The following is a 23,652-nucleotide window of genomic DNA, read 5'->3' on the forward strand; positions in this document are numbered from 1 at the left end:
GGTGCCGAGTCTTCCCTCCAGGATCGCTAGGATTTGGGACTTGGCGGCCTGACAGAACCGTGTAGCCCTTCCATAACCTCAGAGAGGCCTGGCACTCTGTGACTCTATAACGTAAAGATACGTTTTAAAAACTGGGGAGTAAAAGTCCAGTTGGGAACAGGCAGGCGATGATCCCGCTCAGTGCAGAAAGGTTAGGTGAGGCGAGGTCATCTGAGAGCGAGTGGAGAAGGAACTCGAGTCTTGGTAGAGCGGCAAGGTTCCCCTCTGAGGACCGTGTCACCACAAAGACTGTCAGGTTCCAGGACACGTGTCATCCCCGGTGGGTAGAGCCTGAAGGAAGTCTGTGGGCTGAGAGTCCAGGGTGATGTCCGGATGGGTCAGGACTTGAAAGGGGGTGGGGTGGGGATTGGTGGCCTCCTGAACTCCCAGCTGACCCACTACTCTGTGATGCCAGAGGCACTGGGAGGCTCGTCACTAGAGTGCGCTGTGCCCACTGTGTCCCAGGGACAGGGCGTCCACAGGACCAGGCCAGTGGGCTGAGTAGGAAATGTAATCCATCTTTACATGTCTGTGTGTTTTTTTTCCCCCTTCTAAATTTAGGAAGCAAAATGTGGATTCAGCAAACAGATTCTGGAGATTCTAAATAGTACCGGGTAGGTAAATCTTGTTTTCAAATGGTGTGTTAAAGAAACTCCAATTTTCCGTCCTGCCACTGATGCCTTTCGGTTGTTGTGGCTCTATCTGTATATGTTTATCTATTTGTTTTTGCTGTGGTGCTTTGTGAATGCTTTAACTTAGACCACAAGAGGATTTTTTGGACAGTATCAACTGATTGGTAACATAAAGGAGCTTCTTAGGCAATTACTGGAATAACTATTTGTCTGCTTTCCCAGAGGAAAGTTAATAACTGAGTTCTTGAACACACACAAAGATATTTTAGGGAAATGTATTAGAGGTTTTTAATTTCCTTAAAAACTATTCTAGTTTTCAACATTTTATCAAATGCATAGGGCCCATGTACAGGTCATTCTGTGCATCTCAGAAGCAGGGTGAATTGAAGGCTGTGTTCATGCTTTTGATCTGCTCAGTGGCAATGCTGCCAGGTAAGAAGATTGCAGTTGATTTTTTTCTGATTAAAAACAAACCACTTGTCTGGAGATACTTCGCCCATATTCGGTAGAGTTTATCAAATGTATTTGCTTATTATTATTATTGTTTTACTTATTCCACAACACTTTCTTTTTAATGTTCTTACTATGCTAGCCATAGGTTGCTTTATTTAGTTTTTAAGTTAATTTTTTAGCCATAGCTTTAAAGAGATTAACCATTTCTTTGAAGTCGTGGGGAAGGTAATCTTTTGAAATATTTAGACATGCGTGGGCATGGTTGAAAGCAGTCAGTTGAGTAGCACAGGTTAAATACAACTCTGGGGACATGAAAAGCAAAGATTGATTTCTTCAAGCGATAGTGACATTTTACAGAGGAGAGTCTAAAGAGTCTTTTGTCATATGGTCTCTAGCCAGACCTTCCTCACCCTGCCCGAGGACAGAGCAGAGGCTGGCTTGCTTTTGGTCATCAGTTTTTATGGCCCCGTTCTCTGTCTTCTGTCACAGCTCCCCGGTGTGACACGCTCAGTCCACCTGTCTCTAGTGACAGCGTGTCCCCTCAGGGCGTACCTCCACGAGGCCATGAGGCCAGGGCACAGGAGCATCGGGCCGTCTCAGCTCGTATGTTCGGTGGAGAGTCGCCCAATACCTGTCTAATCCTGTTTGGATTTGCAAGTACCTGCTCCCCAGAACAGAGGGGCTTCTTTGGAGACAAAGCGCTCCCAGCTGCAGACTTGCTGACGCAGTCGGCTCTGCGGTGAGCGGGGCCGTGGGGACCTTTGCCGCTCTTCACCTTGAACAGACCGTCCTCTTGCTGAGAGCTGTCAGTTTGTGGAGAAAGCTCTGGCTTTTTATTCCTTCCCCTCCGTTCTTACACTCCTCTTCACCTTCTCTGCCCAAAGACACACGCCTCAAGGGGCCGTGTACCGAGCATACACGGAGGTATGCAGGTACTCTGTGCACAGAACTTTCAGGAGATGCATTGGCTGTCGTGACTGCACACACACTTGCACGTGCGTGGGCCCGGTGCCTCTCAGCTCCCTTGTGGACCTGTAACTCGCGCTTACCGTACTGTTCGGACTAGGAGATCTGCCTCCTTTAGTTCAACCTGAAGGGAAACTTACGTTGGGTCTTGTTTTTTTTTTTTTTTTTTTTTTTTTTTTTATCTTCTCTTGCTTTCATACAGTCCTGTTGGTACTTGGTGCTGATTTATCCTGTCATCTTGTTTTTTTGACTGTTTTCTGCACCATGAACAGTTTTCTTGGGAACTTGTTTACTGAGTGAGATTTCCCTGTGAAGGTGGTTTTGGTTTTATGGAACCCGAAATTTATCTTTTATATGTGGCGTTTTCTTTGGCCGGTTTGTGGGACTGCACGTATCTCCGCAGTCTCCCTGCAGGAATTCAGTCCTACATTCATGCTGATTCCTTGACCACCAAACAGTGAAGTCCTTCTGAGTAGATATGGCTGGATTTCCATGCAGTGATTTTTCATTCATTATAACAAGTAGAGTTCATTGTACAGCATGAATCCACACCACTCTCACTGGTTTGTGCGTATTGAAAACAGCATGTGTGTTCTGAAATAAGTTCGCTTTCACGTGGGAAGGCACACCTCCGTAAGGTGGCGTCTGTTGGCGGCGTCGTCGTCCTGGGCGGTGAGCGTCCGGCCCAGCCCTGGTGTCTGCGAGCGGTCAGACGTCAGAGCTGCTCCCCGCTCCCTGAGCAGCTTCCAGGACATCAGAGGCGGCGGCTCAGGGGGTGAGGGCTGGGAACGGAGTGTTAAGGACAGACTCGTGTAAACTTGGGGTACAGGTCTAACCTGGGGTTGCCACACGGCCACACCCACTCCTGTCTGCCCTGTGTGGTTGCTTCTGTGTGATGCAGAGACTAGCCTCCAGGGCCCGCGTGTTTATGGCCTTGCCCTTTCAGAAAAAGTGTGCTGACGCCTGTCTAATCCAGTATTGTCTAGAGAAAAGTCCAGATGAATTTGTACCTACCTGACAGATTGAGAGAAGTAAAGTCATTTCCATTTTTTATAGTGAATGTCATTAGCAACGAAACAATTTACTTTTCCTGACTTTTTTAAAACACCAAGTAGGCTTTATAATTTTTGTTTAATACAGCTATTTCCTGTTAAAATGTTCTCTCCTTTTCGTAGTGTTGAATATGAGACATTTGACATATTGGAGGATGAAGAAGTAAGTTCTGTGTTTTATGTTTCTCATCCTTTGCCTTTAGTTTTACTCATTAGGGTCTAATAGTAAGGTTTCAGAGTTTCTCTTGTTTCCGTAGGTTCGGCAGGGGTTAAAAACTTTCTCGAATTGGCCCACGTATCCTCAGCTGTATGTGAAAGGGGAACTTGTTGGAGGTCTGGATATTGTTAAGGTAAGGTCGGAGTTCATTTGGCATCCTAAAGATGGGAAATGTTGGCATGTTTGAAAATTACATTTTCATATTGAACAGAAACTTCGGAGCTTCCCTGACTCCTTTCCTTCCTGGCCTCCTGTCCAGTCACTTCTGGCTCACTTTTGATTACCATTTCTTTTAAAAAATTTTTTTATTTCTATTTTTTTATTTACTTTTACTTTTTACATGTGTGTTTTTGAGAGAGAAAGCACGAGTGGGGGAGGGGCAGAGAGAGGGGGATAGAGAATCCCAGCAGGCGCCATGCTGTCAGCACAGAGCCCCATGCAGGGCTCCAAGTCACGAACCACGAGATCATGACCCGAGCTCAAGTCGGACACTCAACTGACTGAGCCACCCAGGCGCTCGCCCCGTGTTACCATTTCTGTGTCCCTAGTACCTTGTCCTCCCACTGTCCCTGTTGGATCAGGCTGTGCTCACCCGTCCCCTGAGCCAGCCAAATCATCCCCCTGCTGTGGGGCCTTCTGCCTCCCCGGGTCTTCTGCACAACCTCCTTCCTCTCCCGAAGAGCTTCCGGCCAAGGCCAGAACTGTAACTTGGCCTTCCAAGATGCTCTGATTATGGCCAAGCTCGAAATGTGATTTTTACTCCCACGCTACTAAATCTGATGGAACTGTCTTCCATGTTTTTAGCCCTTCTTTCCTCGTCCCCCCTCTGCTTTGGATATCTTGTGTTCCATAGTTACATGTGTTCTGTGCCCTTCAGGACCCTTGTTGTCTATGAATCGTGTATAGATTCTTGAAGCCAGAAATATTTCGCTCCCGTTCCTGAAGTTCTTCTGTCCTTTTATATTTACGTTGTATTGTGTTTTTGTGTTATTTTGCCTTACATGCACTGGGGTGATGGAGGGAAGAGCGCCGGGCCACGGGCAGGAGGCCTGACACCCAGTGCTGCCTGGTCCTGTCAGCTGTGTGACAGACCCGAGGCCCCTGACCCCGGCTTCCTCACAGAACTGTGCAAGGCTGCTGTGGGCCTTCCCCACTTCCAGCTTGGCCTCAGACGCTAGGAGATCGGTTAGCTCTGTCAGATCGTAAGCATGTTTAGAAACAATACCTTTTCTTATACACCCTTGACATCTTTGACCATTAATTTACTTGCTTAGTTTGCTTTAAGGAAACCCTCCGCGAATGCTCAGTGGGCAGGACTTTTCTTGGGGCGCTTACTACCTGATAGCGCCTGTGTGTGCCACGCGCTGTTTCTTAGCCTGGTCCCGCAGGGACGCTGCAGTGCTAACCCCCCGGCAGCAGCACTGCTCCTAGTTAGGTTTTAAAATAAGTTTTAACTCCTACTTTGGTCTTGTTGGGAGGACTCGAGCCCAGCGCTGAGTGACATCAGCTCTGTGGGCCCGGACGTGTGGTGAACACGGGGCAGGGGTGCCGTCTGCTGTGGTTTCGCCCGCACCAGTCTTGTCTGCTGCGGAGTGCTGTTTGACGTGGCGCTTCTGAAGGCAGCGAGTGAGGCACTTTTACTAGCAAAGTGTCTCATTCCTGGAGGAGAAGAACAGGCTTAACATAGTAGCTCTTGAATAGCCCTGAAGCAACAAAAATAGATCTGCATTTGTTATGTTATATATGTGTTTTATTTTTTTAAGACACAGTCTTCAAACCCAAATACTCCTGAGCCTGTTCTTGTCTGAATGTTTTATAGCCTGTACCTTAGCCATTGCTAACTCTTGGGAAGATAACAATCGATCAATCTCATTTAATTCTAAAGCCGAGCTGTGCGGGCAACTTCGTTTTAGGTATAAAACAGGATGTTACAGGACTCTTGATGTTCACCTGCTAAAAAGACACATCTGGACATTTGTGATATTGGTAACATTTTCTCCCGAGAAGATAACTGGGAACAGTTCTTAGGTTGCCATTTTAGTCCGTTTCCCACAGAGCACGGTTCTTCCGTCTTTAGTTCAGCGGAAACGTCATCATTGCCAGGTGGGTTAATTCTGGCTGGCCTTTAAGAGCACTGAGTGCTTTTTGCTGTTGAATGGTTAGATAAAGAAGTTACCCGGTAATTCAATGACTCAGTCAATCTAGTGTCTTGAGAAAAATACCAACTAATTAGTACATATTCAGTGAGGTCATGTTATCACTACTGCAGAATGTTTGTTTACAGAGGGAATATTTAGATAAGGTCGGCGCACATTAGTGGTGATGATGATGGCGATCCCCGTGTGCCAGGCAGGCTGCCTTAGTGCTTAGGCCGTCCTCACAGCACCCTGAGTTCCTTGTCCTCAGTCGTCAGATGAGGGGACACGGATGAGAAGTTAGGTAATCTGCATGTGATGTCACAACTCATGAGTCCTTGAGTCCAGATTCCACCTGCAGGCTTCTGGGCCTCTCCGTGAGCAGCATGGCCTCCTGCCCTCCAGGTCATGTGCTCAGAAAAGTCCTGCCTGGTCCTTTAGTGCAGTAGGATGTGTGCTTGTTAATGAGTTAATGTTGGAAGATCCCAGAACATCACTGAGAGTTGTCTGAGTTTATATGACAGAATCACACCTGATGGGGTTTAACCAGAGATGAAGTCACATGGAATTTAGTGTGTGTGTGTGTGTGTGTGTGTGTGTGTGTGTGTTTTAAGTAGGCACCATGCCCAACGTGGGGCTTGAATTTACCATCCTGAGATTGAGAGTCGCATGCTCTACCGACTGAGCCAGCGAGGTGCCCTGATTTTCGTGGTTTCATTGATGGATGTTCATGCTGCTTAGTAATAACCTGCAAATTTACATCAGATTAAATGTTTGTCTTAAACTAGAAAATCTCGTTCATCACTTATTGTCACATTTTAAATTTGATGCTGTGTTCCAGATTTTAAATCTGCAAGGTAGCACACAACATTTCTGGATTTGTATGTCTTTTTAGTGATTTTTGGCCTCTACATGTACACTTTTACGCTCGTAGTACTGCGGCCTTTCCAGGCTGGGTTGAAACAGTGAAGCCTGTGTACCGCCCGTGGGGCTATGGGTGTTTTGCTCTAATTGCTGTGTTTGTCAATGCTGATCAATCTGTTGGTTTTGGAATGCCCTTTAAAACCTCAGTTCTGTAATCTGATAGTGTTTATGGCATAATAGTTAGTTTCAGCGTGTTGGTGAGCTAGAGTTTTAATCCAGTGAAGTGTTTCTTCTGGTCTCTGATAACGGATGCAACCTGTGATTGTTCTTCAGACGTTTCCATTTTTCATCTGTCCGCATACATGTTGTTTTTGCTTTCTGTTTTCGTCGTTAGGAACTGAAAGACAACGGTGAGCTGCTACCAGTACTGAAAGGAGAGAACTAGAGGCTTGTACGCTCAGCGCCCGACTGTTGCGGGAACCACTTGGTCACAACTCCGTGCTCAGAGGTGGGCGAGGGGCAGAGACTGCGCCTCACCCCGTTACGCTCTGTGTATTTCACAAGCTTGTGCTAAATACATGTATGTGTTGTTTTGTTTTTTCCACCAAACAATGCAATAAACATCTTCAAAATCCAATTAAAAATACTTGTGTAAAGAAGGTGTGTTTTTACGATGATGTTAAACATGTAGTAATTAGCCTGCTTTAAATTTCTTTTTCGAAATACATGGGCGCCTTGTCGCAGTTCAGAAACGGCAGGTTTCAGGAAATTCAGAACTGTGAAGCTGTCTGAAATCCACACTAATACTTAGAACAGCTCATAGACCAAACCAGTGGCTCCCCTCAATGGCCAAAGATCTCTTTACAGCTTGGAAAAATTCAACTGAAAATTTTCCTCTGACAGCATCCCTGTGTGAGGCGCTGGTGAGATCGCACAGGCCGTGTAGGGCTCTGCAGACGTGGAGACTCGTTTCAGACAGCGCCGGCGGTGTGTTAGCGGGCGGCGGGCCAGAGGAAAGTGATTTCTCGTGAGCACGTTGCCCTCACGTGCTCCAGGACAAGGAGAAGAACGGGGTGGGCCGGGGGATGACAGTCGTCAGTTTGTGTTAAGCACCACAGTTTATTTTAGTCATTATGCTGAAAGCATTGACTTAGCCCTTAAATAGGCTGAGAACATCCTGAGGTCCATGAAAATTTCAACAGTTTTGATCCTGACTCTCACATATTTAACAAATAGTTGCTCTGTTAGGCCTTTGTTGGGCGTGCCTCAAACAGGTGGCTGAATTCACCTCCTGGGTTTGTAGATTGTGTTTGGTGCCCATGGCACATGTTTTCTTCATTAGATTTTTCCAGCTTGTTGGTCTGGGTGGTTGAGGCTCCACAGAAGTGTCTGGTGATCATAAGGAAAGGGTGCAAAGGTCAGCAGTTTACATGAGAAACCAGAGGAAGTGCACGAAGATCTAGTGAAGTTAGCCTTTCACCGGGACACGAGCACCCGGCTATTTCCTTGCTCTCTCTGTGTAGAGGAGAGATCTGATGTCTGTTGTATGTCACAAAGGGCAAGTCTGCACAAAATCCTAAAGGTGGTCACGGCCCTCCTGTCGGAGGAGGACACCTGTTGTAGTGGGTTTCCTTGCCAGTGTGTGTAATCAGATGGGGCTCCTTTGGGCATTGGTGCATGAACTTCTTTTTTCTTTTTAAAATAGAAATCCTTGCATAAGCGAAACCTTTACAACGCAGATGGAAATGGGATTCTAACTGAAATTCTATGAAGCTTCAGGGATGCCGTGAACCACGGAGGAGTGCATAATTTTCTCATATCCGGTGTCCCGACACTGAAAGCCTTGCGTACTGCTTTTGTGATTTTTTGCTCTGTCTGCAAAGTGCCACCTGTCAGCAAGCCACCTTTTAACTTCCCCTTATCCCAAGTGAGAATATCTATCTTTGTGGTCGCAGATTGGATAAGCTAGTTTTTTTCCTAACGCATATTTAACTAAAATGCGTAAATTTTAACGAATGCCCACCTGCCAATTTGGGAACCACTGATCTGGCCAAGGTGGCTGCTCGGGTAATGTGAGATGCTCATGCATCATAGGATGACCTCCTCCTCCTGTGGGTGACTCTTGCGTGATGCAAAACTCTGATGGCGTCACCCGTGATTGAACATCATAGTTTGAGTCAGGGTGAGTGTTCAGAGTTTTTGGGGGACATGTCACTTTGTTAAATTCTGCCAGTTGTGGGCACCATTGGCTCCAGGGATGGTGGAGGGGCGGTGGCGCATATTTCTGTTTTATAGGTGTTTCCAGCTAGACATTGGGAAGATCAGGGATCTCGTTCATGCAAAGCGATTTAGTTTTTCCTAACCTGACTTAATTAGGTATGTTTTAGGAGCAAGGCAAGCGATTCTTGGGCCCACCTGATCTGGGGAGCTCCATAGGCAGTCCCAGATCCAGCTTTCTAATCACAATGAGCCTACCCTCGTAGGAGCGTTTTGTCAAAATTGAAATCCTCTGTGATCCACAAATCCTAGAGAAGGTTGTGCCCAGTGCTCGAGAGACCATTCAGCTCACAGGGTTAGGTGACCGCGTCATTGGGATGCTGCCCTGTCCAAGCCGTGGTGGGAGCTTGTGGTGGGGGGCGGGGCTCACCTGGGTGCTGTCGGAGGGTTTTAGTGAGTCCCGGATGTTTTGGAGGAGCAGAGGCAGGGCTGAGCTGCTCTGTGCGCCGCCCAGCTCTGCCTGTTAGGCTGCCTCCCTGTGCTTGTGCTTCTCTGTAAAATGGAGCTCATCGTGGGGCCCTGAGGGGCTGGGGAGGGCGGTTAAACCTCCAAGGGCAGCCGGCACTGCTAGAGGCTCACGAGGGGTGGCTGCCTTTGGGACTTGGCCTGTTCACCCCCACCCTCAGGGCCATCCTTCCAGAAAGGCCTCCTCGAGGAAGGGCTGGTAACTCCTCCTGACTTGCGTGTCCAGGCAGGAGGTAACTTCCTTTCCAGGGAAGGGTTCTTAGAGAGTTAGCATCCACCTGGAGAGAGGAGCCTGCAGGAATGGATCCCCCTCCCACTTTTTAAGCTCTGATTTTGTTTCATAACCAAAAATAGAAAAAATAAAAAGCCAACAAGAGGAGTTGGGAATTCTGTGCAGGGAGGAACTCTGTAAAGTCAAAACTTGCTCAAGAGTGCAGCTGTGGCCTCGGAGCTGGGAGTCCCGTTCAGGATTCGGTGACTCCCCAAGGCTGGGGCCCACTGCCACCACCAGGCTCCCCCGTGAAGCTGGGGGATCACGGTGCCTTTATGTGTGTGGGGAGGGGCGCGGGCCACTCTACCTGGAGCTGCCCACTCCTAGGTGCACCAGGTGACTCTCAAGTCCAAGGATTGACCTGCAGGAGGCCCGGTAGGTAGGTGTGTTGAAGGTTGCTGTAATAATGTCGATGTCCCTCGTGAAGATAACAGGATGGAGGGTTGGCTTTGCCCATGCGGCAGCTTATTAGACGTTTTTGTGTCACGTTGTGGGACAGCTGAGGCTTGTGGAACCATGCTTTTCCTGGCCTCCGTCAGGAACCCCAGGCCGTGTCCATCTTAACAGGTGGTTGACTTGCTCAAGAAGGACGAAGACAATGATTTTCCATTTTCAGTCAACAAGAATCTTACTGAGTTTCAAATTGAGATGGATTTTTTCTTTATTGTATTTACTGAGATTGATTTTTAAAAACAGCATGTTTTGGGGCGCCTGGGTGGTCAAGTCAGTTGAATGTCCAACTTCGGCTCAGGTCATGATCTCGCATTTCGTGGGTTCGAGCCCCATGTCGGGCTCTGCTGACAGCTCGGACCGTGAAGCCTGCTTCGGATTCTGTGTCTCCCCCTCTCTCTGCCCACCCACCCCCCCCAGCTCATGCTCTGTCTCAATAATAAATAAACGTTAAAAAATTTTAAATACAAATAGCATGTTTTTATAAATAGAAAATCTCATTTTAGCAAAACTACATTGTAGTCACGAAAAGTTTAATTGCTCAGTAAAATAACTGCAATACATTTCAAGTGCCTGACTTTGGTCACCATCCCTTTGTGTCCCAGGAAGGAATCATACAGACGTGTCCTGTGGTCAGAGAAGTTAAAAGCTTCAGATTAAAATAGGAAATATTATTTCTGATTTAGTTTTTAATTAAAATCCATTTTCTTGGGGCACCTGGGTGGCTCAGTCGGTTAGGCGTCCGACTTCGGCTCAGGTCATGATCTCGCGGTCTGTGAGTTCAAGCCCCGTGTCGGGCTCTGTGCTGACTGCTCAGAGCCTGGAACTGGTTTCAGATTCTGTGTCTCCCTCTCTCTCTGACCTTCCCCCGTTCATGCTCTGTCTCTCTCTGTCTCAGAAATAAATAAACGTTAAAAAAATTTTTTTTAAAATCCATTTTCTTAAAATGGACAGTTGGTTCTTGTTTTTCCTAAATAAAAGTAATTTGGTTCTTTGTAGATAAATTCATTTTTTTTAATGTGTTTCAAGTGTTGGGCTCTAGGAATGGGTAGAAGTTGAAATAACTTACTGACGCCTCATAAACTGAAATGCGTAGTTCCAAGCAAGACAAGGTTTCATAATTGGTCTCCCAACTCTGGTTTCAGAGTCTTGGCTTTTTTCTCCCATATAGCTTTGTCTGTTACCTATAGACGTTCACATTTGATAGACGGGAGTTCAGCTGGCCTCGGGGACAGTCAGGGACCCGGGGAGGGGGGTGATAAGGCTCGCTTGTGTGCTGGGCGTGTATTGGGGCTCACCATGTGCTGGCTCATCTAGGGCCACAGCAGCCTTTGTGGAAGGACTCCTGGTGTGTTAAGTCACTGCTGGTTTCCAGGGCCAGGAGCTAGGATTTGAAGCAGGACCCTTGACCTCAGCTCCCCCGTGCTGTGCTTTGAGCAGGCCACGTGCGTGTACGTGCGTGTAGGGCCTGAGCCCAGGGCCAGCCATGGAGTTCCCAGGGCCCGGTGCAAAATGCCGTTGTGGGCCCCTTGTTCAAAAAGCAGGAAAAAAGTGCCCTTACAGGTGCTAAGGCCTAAAGCTGCTTTCTTGCACATTCTCTACCTGTCATGGTTTTTAAAATTTGCAATTTAATGTTCTAAGTAAAGTTAACAATGATTAGCACAAATCCATTTTTCTTTATGTCATGCAGTGATGCTTTTAAATGCAAATGTAGGAGCATTTGGCTTGTATGTGGAATACCTGACCCTAGTTTGGTTTTTTCACTGCTTCCGCCTGCGTATTTTGTTACCAGGACATCGCAAATGTGCACAGCGCCAGACTTCACCTCTCGCTCACTTCTCGATTGGTGCACATTCTCTCAACGTTCACCTTCAGTGCATGGTGAGTGAGGAGGACTGGGTGCTCTCTCTTTCCTTCCGTCAGGTTCCCTGTAGGTGACTGGCTAGCACAGGGGGTGACAGAGTCAGAAGGGATAAGCATCAGTCATTTGTCTCTTAGACCGCTGTTGCCTTCGAAATTCCTGTGCACAAAACAAGTTGTGTTTTGAACAGAAAGCATGGTTGCTTGGGGCTGTGTGCTCCCTGCTCCTTGATCATATGTGTAACATGCTCACCTGTACCGGCCTCGAGTCCCACTGACTTCCCACGCATCGGGGGCCGCTGGGATTCCGTGCTCACAGGGCTTCAGGAATGCTGTGTGTGGACTGGAGCCGGTGGACCTCTGCGTTACACGTCTCCTCACGTGCTTGCTCCCTTATCCCATTACACTTCCAGAACACTAGCACAAAGGTAAGATGATAGGGAATTCCAAGTGCCAGAGCATGAAACTAGCGTGGGCCCTTCTGAGGGCAGGCCTGTGGGACTGACTGTAAGGCCCATGAAGCTGGGCCTACTTCAGAGGGTGTGGTCTGAGGAGTGACGGGTGGAGGTCACGCCCTGGCCCCAGTGCTCTTTCCTACAGATTCTGTCAAAGAGCCAGGTAGTGAGTGTAACCACTACCTGCTAAGGAACCTTCTCTCTGAACTTGATCAGAACAGTTCACTAGATGGTGCCTGGGTGGCTCAGTCGTTTAAGCAACCAACTCCTGATTGAAACTCAGGTCATGATCTCGTGGTTGGTGAGTTCGAGCCCCAAGTCGGACTCTGTTGGAACAGAGCCTGCTCGGGAATCTCTCTTTCTTTCTCTCTCTCTGCCCCTCCCCTATTCATGCTCTCTCTTTCAAATATAAATAAAAAAAACTGTTTTCTAGAGAAATGTACACTTAACCCCAAATGCGATTGCACTGTCCCCTGAATCCTCTCTGTGTGTGAATTCCTGTGTTAATGATTTAGTGTAATAACAGCTATCACTTACCTGGTGTTAACCTGGAGTCAGGTACTGCCCTAAATAATGGACACATTAAAACACTGAATTCTACATTGTCCACCCCATCTTAACAGATGGGGAAACTGACGTTAAACGAACTGAACTGGTCCAGGTCGCACAGTTCCAAGTAGACCTGGGATACGGCCCTTGGTCATGTGGGTCCAGGGTTCAGCCTACTGCTGGTGGAGTCCCTGAAGAGGCTCGTTCGATCCCCCGTGAGTTGGGAGGCCGGAGGATCCTGGGCCACAAGCGGTGCTAGTGCGCGGCGCTGGTATAGGAGGTCAGGGCAACAACGACCAGCGTCCCCTGCTTTCATCAGGAGGGAAAAACTGATCATCGCAGGAGCCGCCCTCTGTGGAAGGCCAGGTGCTGCTGGTCGCAGGGCGGGTACTATTGAGAAGCCGCTAAGGACCCAGCACAGTGTGTCACCGGCACTCTCTTTGCCTTGGGGAAACAGGTTCAGAAATCTGCCCGAGCCGCTAACCAGAGAGTGGTCGGGCCAAGGTTCAACACAGCGAGGGGTCTTCCTCAGCAGGTGCTGCGCTGGGCTGGCGTGGGGGGCGGGGCTCGCAGAGGGTAAGTCCTGGCCCACGGCTGTACCAGCGCGTGTGGTCGGAGGGAGGCCCTCTGCTCAGGGCAAGCCCCCTCCCGCCTCGGTCTGGGTCCCGGGGCCCCAGAGGGGCGACTTGGTGCCCTGGGGTAGCCTGGGGAGCAGGCCGGCGCTCAGGGAGCTAACCTCCACTCCAGTGTGCCAACAGCGAAGTTCTAAATCAAGTGAACGAAACGTTACAATGTGTGCTGTCCTCTTATCTTGACAAATACAGCCCGCTAATGACCTGGAGGAGTACACTTGAATTTAGAGTAATCTGCTGGGAGGGCTCTTCTGGGTCCGCCCCCGCCCTTCCCGCCTTCAGTTTTCCTCCTCGCCTCGAGGGCCTGGCGCACAGGTGCGGCGCCCCAGCCCGACCGCCCGGGTCTGTGCGCAGGCTCCGGGTCCGCGCGGGGAGGGAGTGCGCAGGCTCCGGCGGCCCCCATCGCCCCCTCCGCGGAGTCTCGGTCCCCGCGCGCCAACTTTCTCGAAGGGCCGGCTCCGGGCACGCCCCACTTCTGGAGGGGAGGGTTCCAGTGCGAGCGCCTCCTGAGAGGTAAGTCCCAGTGCGTCCCCCTCCAGACGGGTCGGTGCCGGTGCACCTTTCACCCAAGGGGTCGGTGTCGGTGCGCCCCCCTCCCGAGGGGTGGGTGACGGTGGCCTCCTTCCCGAGGGGCTGAGGGGCTCGGGCGCGTGTGCGCCGGGCCCGCGGGCTCCTCGAAGGAAAGCGCACCGCCGCGCGTGCCTGGAAGCAGATGCCAGGGTCGGAGCGGGTCGCGGGCCCTGCCCGTCTGGGTCCCTGTCCCCTGCATGCCGCGGTCGCGGCGTCTCCAGGGGAGCCCCTCTGGCCTTCACCTCCAGGGCGGGTGACTGCGGGCAGTGACGCTAAGCTCTCCAGCCCGCGCGGCCTGGTAGAGGCTCGGGGTGACCTCGGAGGGACCGGGCCGCGAACTGCCACGTCCGGAAAGAATCACACCAGAACATCTCAAGCCTCAGTCCCTGCAAGTGCAAAACGGCCCCGGCCGGTGCTTCGACTCTCTGGCCGCTGCCGGATCCTAGGGGGTTGCGCCAGGTCGGCCCCCCGAGGGGCCTCCAAGCCGGCCGGGGATCTCGGGCGAGAGGAGGCGGCGCATGTCCACGCGGGAGCGCTGCGCACCGCGTTTCGGATCGACCCGCGTCGCCTGCAGGGAGGCTGCCGGGCGCCAGGGGGCGCGCGAGGACCGAGGAGCGCTCAGGATCCGGCCTGCGGAGCCCGGAGCGCGTGCGCTCGGTGCAGTGAGCGCGCCGCGCCGTGTGCGCGTGCGCTCAGCGCCGACGGCGCACCTGCGGGACGGCGGTCCCATGTCTCTCTTGCTTCCCGGGAGCGCGCCGCGAGCACCTGCGCGGAGGTCACCCGAGTGACTCACGTCGTGCGGTCCGCGAGTTCCAAGCGTTGGGGCCTCGTCTTCCGACCCGGGGTGTTCACGGTGCCGTCGCCGCGGCTGCCGCCTGCAGCCGGGCCCCGGGAGGCCTCGGGTGCGGGCCGCAGGGGACCCCGCAGGGCTGGCGCGGTGAGCGGTCCTCGCCGAAAGCTGGCGCCTCCGGACCTGGCCGCGGCGGGGGGGCGGCCTCCAGCAGACGGCTCCCCGGGGAGGGCCCGGCCCCCGCGCTCCTGCCGCGCGCGCGCAGAGGTGGCCGCGCAGTGCCCGGGGCTCAGTGCCCGGCGGCCTCCGGGCTGTGTGGTCAGCTCCGCGCGTGGGACTTCTTGTTATTGGGCCACAGGAAACCCTCAGTGTCCGGTTGAAGAGGGGAGCCGGTCGGGGGGTGGGGGAGGGGGCTGCCAGACAGTGGGAACCACGTGAGTTTAGATTTTTTTAATTAGTGTTTATTTTCTAGACTAGTTTTAGATTACAGAAACATTAAGTCCGTGGTCTTGAGGGTGCCCATATACCCCTCACCCCGTGTCCCCATTTATGAGCATCTTACCTTAGTATGCTTCATTTCTTAAAATTAACGAGCCAATACGGATACGCTATTGTTAGCTAAAGTCCAGACTTATTCAGATTCCCTTAGTTTCTACCTGATGTCTTTTGTTCCTGTCTCAGGATCGCAGAGGACACTTAGTTGTCATGTTTTCTTAGGCGCCTGTGTGACGGGTGCCTCAGACTGCCCTTGTTTTTGATAACCTTGGCCTCGGAAGAGGTGTGCTTGGGTACTTTGGAAGATGTCACTCTTTTGGGATCTGAGGTTTTTGCCACAATTAAATTGGGGCAGTGGGTTTGGGGAGGAGGTCTGCAAAGGTAAAGTGCCCTTCTCATCACACTGTGGTGAGGGGCCATATTGTCAACATGACTTTCCACTGCTGACCTTCACCTTGATCTGGCTGAGGTCACGCTTGTCTCCACTGTCCGGATACTGTTTTTTGCCCCTGTCCATACCGACTGTCTTTGGAAGGAAGTCACCACACTCAGCCCATGTGTAAGGGACCTCTTCAGGGGGAATATCTAATACACCACCAGGAATTCTTTTACATGGAAGTTTTGGGAGATTTTTCTCTTCTTTCCATTTGTTTGTCCAGTCAGTTGTGTCCTATCAGTATGGACTCACAAGTATTTATTTTATGCTTAAAAGGTAGGTCAGAGTAGGGCTTTAAGTTTGGGTAAGTCTGGAGGTGTATACATAGCTTTTGTTATATGGGTCCCTATTGTTGTCTGTGTTTGGAGTATTTCAAACGAAGTGAAAAAAAAATAGGGTCAGGGCCATCATTGAGGGCCTGAACCAAGCAGGTGGACTGTCAGTGTCCCCATGGCACCCGATGATGGGGAGGGCTAAGCCTGGATGGGTGGCTGCTCTGGCTGTTCTCTGCCCCTTCTCTCTGCCCTAGCTCCCTTCTAGGGTCACGTCCAGGGCTCCTGGGGCATAGGCCCAGCTCCCAGTGGCATCCGAAACCTGCCATATTCAGGTCAGGGCTCTTGCTCAGCTGACACAGACTGCGGGCAGGCCTCAGATGGGCTGGACCAGGGCCCTGTCCTCCCAGATGGCCTCCCTGGGGCACACGCACACTGCCTTTTACTGGACTGCAGTATTGTTGCCGTGGAGGAAAATGTGACTTTGAAAGTGCTGGGCTGGAGGGCATCTGTGGGCGCCCTGTTTCCCACAGGGATCTTCAGATAGAGTCACCGTTTGTGCCCTAAATGGAACTCCTATCCCTGATTTTGGGCCACACCCCCAGCCAGAGGGAGGTGTGTCTGTGGGGGCCTGCTTGGCCTGCATCCAGCCTGGGCTGATGGATGTGGGCTCATTATCTTGTCTGTCTTGGGGGATGGTATTAGCTTGGCAGTTAATAAAGGATTTTAATTAAAGAGGGAAGAATCATTTTGGCAAAGTAGCCTCATTCCCAAACTCAGATGACCTATCAAAGTTATAAGTTTGGTTCATTTCCATACTAGGCTCTGCTGTTTAGCAGGGAGTTTGGTGTGGAGCCTGGGGGAGATGCTGGGCACCCTGGGGTGGGGGGGAGCCTGCTTCCCCCTCTCTTCTCTGCTGTGGAAGCCCGGCAGCCCTCCCGATCCTTGCGTCTTCAGTCTGTCCCCTCTGGCCACCCCCAGGTGGGACCCCCAGGTGGCCACCCCCAGGACCCCCAGCAGGTGTACATGTGCCCTCTGACTCTCTCTGTGTCTCTGCCTTGCAGGGTTTGGCTCTTGCAGGGGCTGCCTGGGGTCTGCAGGCCATTTGGGCTGTTGCAGCCTGTTCTGCGAGTGCTGGCCGGTGGGACCTTGACAGAACTTGAGATAATTGTAGGTTCACATGCAACTGTAAGAAACAACACAGAGAAATCCCAGTACCGTCACCCGGCTCCCCATAAGGGGCGTCATGCAGTGTGCTAACAGCACATTGGTACCAATATGATGCACCGGCCGTGATCAGATTTCACCAGTTCCGTGTTACCTGATTATCACAGCAGATCTCTGGTTTCCAGGGTCAGGTGACGATCCAGGGCACTGCCACCCTGTGCAGCCTGGCGATTTGGTAAGACTCCCTTCTTTCTGTGCGTGCTCAGCGTTAATTGTTTTCATGTAAATAGGACGTTTATTCTCACTCTCTGCACCAACTTTGGCCACAGTAGCAGTACTGTCCCTTCTTTGCCTCTGGTCCTGTCCGGGCCTCCCTGTGTCTGCCACCATCTGGGGTTTGGGGGGGGGGTCTCATACACACGGGATATGTGGGCTTGGCTGGGGGCTGGCTGGCCTCTCCACCCAACACCCCCCCCCCCCCCCGCCCCGCCAGCCTAGGCTTGTTCTCACCATGTCACAGTGTCCAGGAGAGGGTGTGGGCGTGTGCAGTGCCTCTGGGGCCCAGGCGAGAGCTGGAAGCCTGTCCTTTGCTCTGCGGCTGCAACCAGCCCCAGTTCAGGGCCAGAGAGAGACTCTGCCTCTTCCGGGGGCTGCAGAGGGGCACTGAGAGGGGCCGGGTTGCAGGGAGGGAGAGCTGGGGCTCTCCTGTCCTGGTGCAGCTAAGCTGCGGGGGCAGAGGCTGGTACAGGTGTCCTGGTCAGTCTGGGAAGAGAGGCTGGCATGTGCTTGTGAGTGAGTGCCTGTGTGCTTGCTTGTATGTGTGTGCGCGCACACGCACGTGCTCGGGAGGTACAAGCCTGTCTCCAGCATGTCTTGTTTGTGTTCCTGTCAAAACCCCGGATGGTTTGTGGAAGGCCGGAGTCTGAGTCCAGATGGGGGCTAGGGGCAGGAGCTCTGGCAGCGTGTGGTCCCGTCTGCTGTCCAGGACGGACCCTGAGATGCTTGCATGTGACCTTGCAGAGTGTTGCCAGGAGCACGTGTTAGTTCAGTCCCTGCTTCGGTGAGGCTGTTCTCCATGACAGGGTCCTGTGAAAGACCCGTGGGCACAGCAGGTCACAGTGGGGCACCCAACCTCCCACTCGTTGGAACTGCCACGGTCAGTGACTCACCGGCTGCAGCCACCCCACTGGAGGCTCCAGACTGAAGGAGGCCTGTGGGGCATATGGGCCATGCCCTCCTGACCAGGGTGCCCCTCTCCAGCTGTAGGGGTCCCATGGGCCCCGGAGAGGAGGGAAGTTCCCCAGCTTCCCACAGTCCCTTTCTGCTCCAAATCCTCTCTGTCGGCTGGACTCAGATTCGATGGACCTTTCTTCTCCAGGTGCGAAGTGGTGTGAACCAAGAGATAAAAACTGGGGACTGATTTCTTTTAGTGCTCAAGGCTGAGACCCTCAGCGCAGATTAGTCTGTAGGGAGAGGGCGAGCGATGCCCCCAGGTTCTCCACAAACGCCGATGACCTACCTAACTGTTGTGTGTTGTCGTGCTGAATGGACGCCATGCAGAAGCAGCATGTGACAAAGGGGCCAGCTGCTGGCACAGCCCTCTGGGCCCTGGGGTGGAGGGACATGCATGTCTCTCAAGCACCAGAGTCAACATGGTGACGGAGGCAAGCCGCTCAGTGACAGTTTTTCAGGGAACATGTTTGGCTGCCTGTGCAAACACGCGAATAATTGATTTCAAATACAGATCAGAATAGAAATTGTGAAAAAGACGCCAAATGTTTGGCTAATAGAAATTAGTGTTTTCTCAGAGCCCTGGGATCTGTCTGAGGAACTTGTCCTGTTTTCTCCTCAAGCTGGAGGTGGGGAAGGGGATCCCACCTGGAGGTTTCACGGCGCAGCAGGCTGCATTGTAACAACAACCCTCCTCAATGCTGGTGAGGTGACTTTCCAGCAAAGGTCCTGCGGCTCTCAGTGTGGTCTGCGCTGCAGAACATCAAGAGAGCGCTTTGGGCATGATTTTAAAGTACATTGTGCACGACAGACATAGACTCAGTCGGGGGACTGACTGGAGGCACCTGTTCCTGGCAGGGCCACACCCCCTGGCACTCTTCGTAAATGGAAATAGAGAAATCTGGTTGCTCCTAAAAACCCCCTCTAACTTGTACTTGTTATTTCCGGGAGCCCAGATGATGAGGCACCTTTGCCTCAGGACCGGCTTCCAGGCGGGGTCCTGGCTCGTGGTCTGACTGGGTGGCCCTGGCCTCCCCTGCCCAGCTCCGGAGGCTTTGTCCAGAGCAATGGTGGCTTCATTCTTGAAGCTTGCTTTAAAATGCACTGCTTTTTAGTGTAGACTTTGCTTAGAAATGAGTATAAAAGTCACATGCGTGGTCTGGAAGGATTTACGAGGGGGTGGCTGGAAGGTGGAAATCAGTGACACTTTGCTTTAATCAGATTTAGTTGCTTTGTGCCTAGAGGGAAGTCAGATTTCCAAGTACGGCTGGCCTTTCTGAGATGTTAATCCTCTGCCCTCCCCTGGCGGCTCCCTCCCCCTGTTCCAGCAGGTGTCTGTGCTCCAGGCCGCCTCCAGGGGAATCTTGTCTACTTCTGGCTTGGCTCCCTGGGCTCCCCGCCTGCCTGCAGGAGGGTGGATGGCTGGGGGAAGAAGGAGCATGGTTTGGGGGACAGGGGGCAGTGGGTGAGGAAGGCAGACAGGGAAAGGGAGAGATGATGACTACTCCCCAGGTGGGTCCTGCTTGCGGGGGGTTGTCTCCCCGGGTGATGGTGGGTCTGCAGGAGGGAACAGCCCTGGGGGATAGGGGGATGCCAGATAGCCGGTGCTGCTGGACCCTGGACATGAGGCTCCCCTGGGGTAGGGTGGGGATGCCCTCAGTGGGGCTGCGACCCTACCCCCCCACCATGCCCCCGTGTTTGGGCGTCATGACACAGGGAGGCCCCAGGAGCAACAGATGAAGCATGTTCCTATGATTCAGAGAAAAGGCAGGAAGTGTTGTTTCTGGAATGTGTGCTCTGGGAGACTTGCCTGCACCCCACGCCCGTCTGCGAATGTGGACTTGCACAGGTTCGTCCTTGCCTGTGCCACCCTGGTGGTGGCCTGCCTCAGTTTGCTCATCTGTAAGTGGGGCTGGCAGGAGGCGTGTGGTGGAGGCCCCACGTCCCAGGGGCCCGGTCTCAGGGTGGCCGTGTGCCAGCAGTGAGTCAGGGGCGCAGAAGGGGAGGTGAGATCTGGAGGGAAGGAGGTGCCCGGCTGGGAAGGACAATGAGGTGGATGGGGGTTTGGGGCAGCGTGGGGGTGGTCCCAGGCAGAGGCAGCAACAGCATGGCGCGTGGGGGATTCTGGGATCTGGGATGGAGGGGGGCAGGTCCCCAAGAGCTGCCGTCAGAGGGTGCTGTTGGGTGGGGGTAAGAACTGGTGAGGGTTGGGGGTTGGGGGTCCTTGCGAGGGAGTGAGGGAGCCAGGGGCCTCGGCTGCTGGGCAGCAGGAACCAGCCAAGGAATGGTGGGCAGGTGCCAGTGGGATGGGGCCAGCCTTGCTCTTTGGTGGCCAAGTGTGTGCTGAGCCCAGAGGGGCTGCTAGGGCCTCTGTGGTGAAATGGGGGCCCCTTCAAATGTGTCAGGGTGATGAGCCAGAAGCATGTGATGTGCAAAGGGGCAGGGTGTCCCCAGGGTTGGTGGCTCTCATAGCCTCCTTTCTCCCTGGGGACCCGGCCTCCCCTGCCTTGTGCTGCCAGAGTCATTGTTCCCAGGATGATGGTGGAGCTGGGCCTTCTGTCTTCCTGCAGCTTCGCTCCCGGCTGCAGGAAGGGCACAGAGGCCCCTGGTACCCCAGAAGAGTGTGTGTTTTGCAGCCTTCTGCAGCCAGGCAGCTCACCCCCTGGAGGAGGTCCGGAGACCCTGGCAGTGGGCAGAAGGGCCAGCCTGGGGGACTCCGTCAACTGAGCATCCAACTCTTGGTTTCGGCTCAGGTCGTGATCTCATGGTTCATGAGTTCAAACCCCACGTCGAGCTCTGCACTGACAGTGCAGAGCCTGCTTGGGATTCATTCTCTCTCTCTCTCTCTCTCTCTCTCTCTCTCTCTCTGCCCCTCCACTGCTCACAGTGTCTCTCTCTCTCTCTCTCAAATACAAATAAACTTAAAAAAAAAAAAAAAAAGGAAGGGCCTGCCGGGAGGGCCCTGTGCCAGCTCTCCCACCTCGCCTGTTAGTGCCCGCCGAGCCACGTCCCTTGAGCCACGCTGTTCCCTTTGGGAGGAGACGCAGGCGTGAGCTCCATATTTCAGAATTAACGTTTCCTTCAAGCGAACACTGGAAGTCCCATAATTTCATTAGGCGCAATCAAAAACTCCATTTGCTTTTATTAGTTTGAAAGCTGCTCACAGAGTGGCCTCGAGGACAGGGTGGCTCGCAAGACAGGAGGAGGAGACTCCTCCCTGAAGGTCACCACGGCTGTGACCTACAGCCTCTCTCATCCATGCTGCTGGCCGCGGGGCAGCCTCGGGGGCTGGGGCTGCTGTCCTTAAAGATCCCTTGTCTCCATGCAGTGGACTGTTACTGAACATTAAAAGGAAGGAATGCTGACACAGGCTGAGGCACAGGTGAGCCCTGGAGGACGTCACAGAACAAGTGCCCTGAGATTCCACTTGCAGGAAGGATCACAAATAGTACAGACAGGGACTTAGTTGAATGCGCTTTCCAGGGGATGAGGAGAGTTAGCGTTTAGCGGGGGCAGAGTTTCCGTTAGGAAGAGGAGGGGGTTCTGGAGACGATGGCGGGCGGCTGCACCACGGGGCACAGGCATTTAATGCCACTGAACTGCGCGCCCCCAAGTGGTCGCTTTTATGTTCTGTGTATTTCACCACAATTCTCAAAGTGAAAAACGGGTGCCTGGGGGGCGCAGTGGGTTAAGCGTCCGACTCCTGATTTCGGCTCAGGTCGTGATCTCACCTGAGATCAAGCCCCGCATCAGGCTCTGCGCTGACGGCACAGAGCCTGCTTGGGACCCTCTCTATCTCCCTCCCTCTCTGCCCCTTCCCCACTCACACTCACTCACTCTCAAACTTAAAAAAAATAAAAAGTAAAAAGATTATTATTATTATTTTGGCCTTGGTCAGCTTTGCGTTAACAAAGGCCCCTTGAGCCCTCAGTAAACCTGGGTCACCAGCCGCAGATAGTAGGCGAGTTGCCGTGGGCTCTGGGAGGTGGGGACTCACGTTGCAAACACACCCTGGTTGCTGGCTGTCCATGAATTTGGGGGTGACCCTCTGCCATTGCTTCTCCCTCTGTGAGTGGGGGCGGCACGGTCAGCGTCCTTCCTGGAAGTTGAACGCAGACGCTGAGCAGTGGTTGTGGTTGCATCGAATGAGTTTTCTACTCTAAGTCCTGGGGTGAGGTCACTGTAACTGGGAGGTGGCCACGTGTCCCGTCTCTGCTGGCTCATCTCCGTTCACGCCCAGCACAGTTATCAAAGCCCTCTGTCCGTTCTCCAGAGCGTCTCCTCGTGGGGTGCTGCGTCCTGGGGCCATTCTTCCTAGAAGATGCCATGACGGGCCAGCTCCTCTTTGAGTGGGTTTATGCCCCCAGCTGTGGGAGAGCTGCCGTCGGGCCAGCCGTCTCTGAGAGTTTCCCTCAGCAGGCCCGAGGTCATGCCCTTCCCTGGGGTATCGGCGGGGAGCATAAGGCCCGGCGCCCCTCTGGAGGGCATCCCCGTGGCAGAGCTGCATGGAGGGTGGGCTGAGGCCTTTGTGGAGACCGGAGGCAGCCTGCCTCACCCTCCCCTGGGGTGCAGGTGCTCAGGGAGCTCCCCTCCCCTGGGGTGCAGGTGCTCAGAGGGTCCCTGATAACCCTCCTGCACACTAGTCTCCACGTAAGGGTGGGCTCCCCCAGGGGTGGCCTCTGGAGGCAGACACTGAGGTGAGATTTGGGAGCTGGCAGTGAGGACCCACCTCTGGTGGTGGCGGCGTTGGGTTGGGGGGCACAGACAGGTGGGAACAGCGGACGTTCCAGAGAGAGCACCCTTGGCAGCAGCTAGAGCCCCCAGCCCCACAGCGGGGGCACAGGAAGCTTCAGCCAGGCAGAGCTCAGCCTTGGCAGGGGAAGACAAGGACCTGAGGTTTGGGAGGGGGTCCCGGAAGGTCTGGGAGACTCTGATTCTGTGGCGGAAGGGGCCACGTCCTCCCACTGCTGGCTGGGGCTCCCCTTGCCTGAAAACAGTACAGACTCCTGTCCCAGGCCTCAGGCCCCCCTCTTGGACACAGGTCACAGCCTCTCCCCAAGTTGGGCCTGTGGAGGGCTCACGCCTAAAAAGGCCCTTGCCTCGGGCTCCAGGATGCGCTGGGGTGGGGCTGAGCCTCCTTGGTAGCACATCAGGGTAGGAAAGGGAATTTGTGACACATCCTCAGGGTTGCTGGAAGGCCACCCGGAGGTGGTGTCCCTGGGGAGAGCCTGGAGGCACGAGGACACGCCTGTGCGGGGCTCCAGCACCCCCGAGGAGCTCCACGGTGGCCTCCCCTGTAGGGGCGGGAGGGGTCCCCACACTACAGGGGACGAGCTGTCACTGAGGGAGGCCACGGTCACAGCAGTGAGGGGCTG

General features: G+C 53.1%; 2 protein-coding genes across 4 annotated transcripts in view; both read left to right on the forward strand.

The window, feature by feature from the left end:
* The window catches only part of GLRX3 (glutaredoxin 3), a 31,705-nt gene extending 24,703 nt beyond the window's left edge, over positions 1–7,002 (forward strand). The window contains exons 8-11 of one of the 3 annotated variants that reach the window (XM_023241115.2): positions 601–653; positions 3,266–3,305; positions 3,400–3,492; positions 6,753–7,002. In XM_023241115.2, coding sequence (XP_023096883.1) covers positions 601–653; positions 3,266–3,305; positions 3,400–3,492; positions 6,753–6,803 — 237 coding nt within the window. In that variant the 3' untranslated portion in view covers positions 6,804–7,002. Of the gene's footprint in view, positions 1–600; positions 654–3,265; positions 3,306–3,379; positions 3,494–6,752 lie in introns of those variants that run through there. The other 2 variants (XR_002736992.2, XM_045040858.1) reach the window with 2 other exon arrangements.
* A 3,776-nt stretch (positions 7,003–10,778) lies between these two features.
* LOC109492789 overlaps positions 10,779–23,652 on the forward strand; it is a 408,688-nt gene continuing 395,814 nt past the window's right edge. Inside the window, exon 1 of the transcript XR_006587431.1 lies at positions 10,779–13,830. The gene's annotated coding sequence lies outside the window, so the exon portion shown is untranslated. The remainder of the gene's footprint in view (positions 13,831–23,652) is intronic.

This window comes from Felis catus, chromosome D2, assembly GCF_018350175.1.
Source record: "Felis catus isolate Fca126 chromosome D2, F.catus_Fca126_mat1.0, whole genome shotgun sequence".
Taxonomy (NCBI): domain Eukaryota; kingdom Metazoa; phylum Chordata; class Mammalia; order Carnivora; family Felidae; genus Felis; species Felis catus.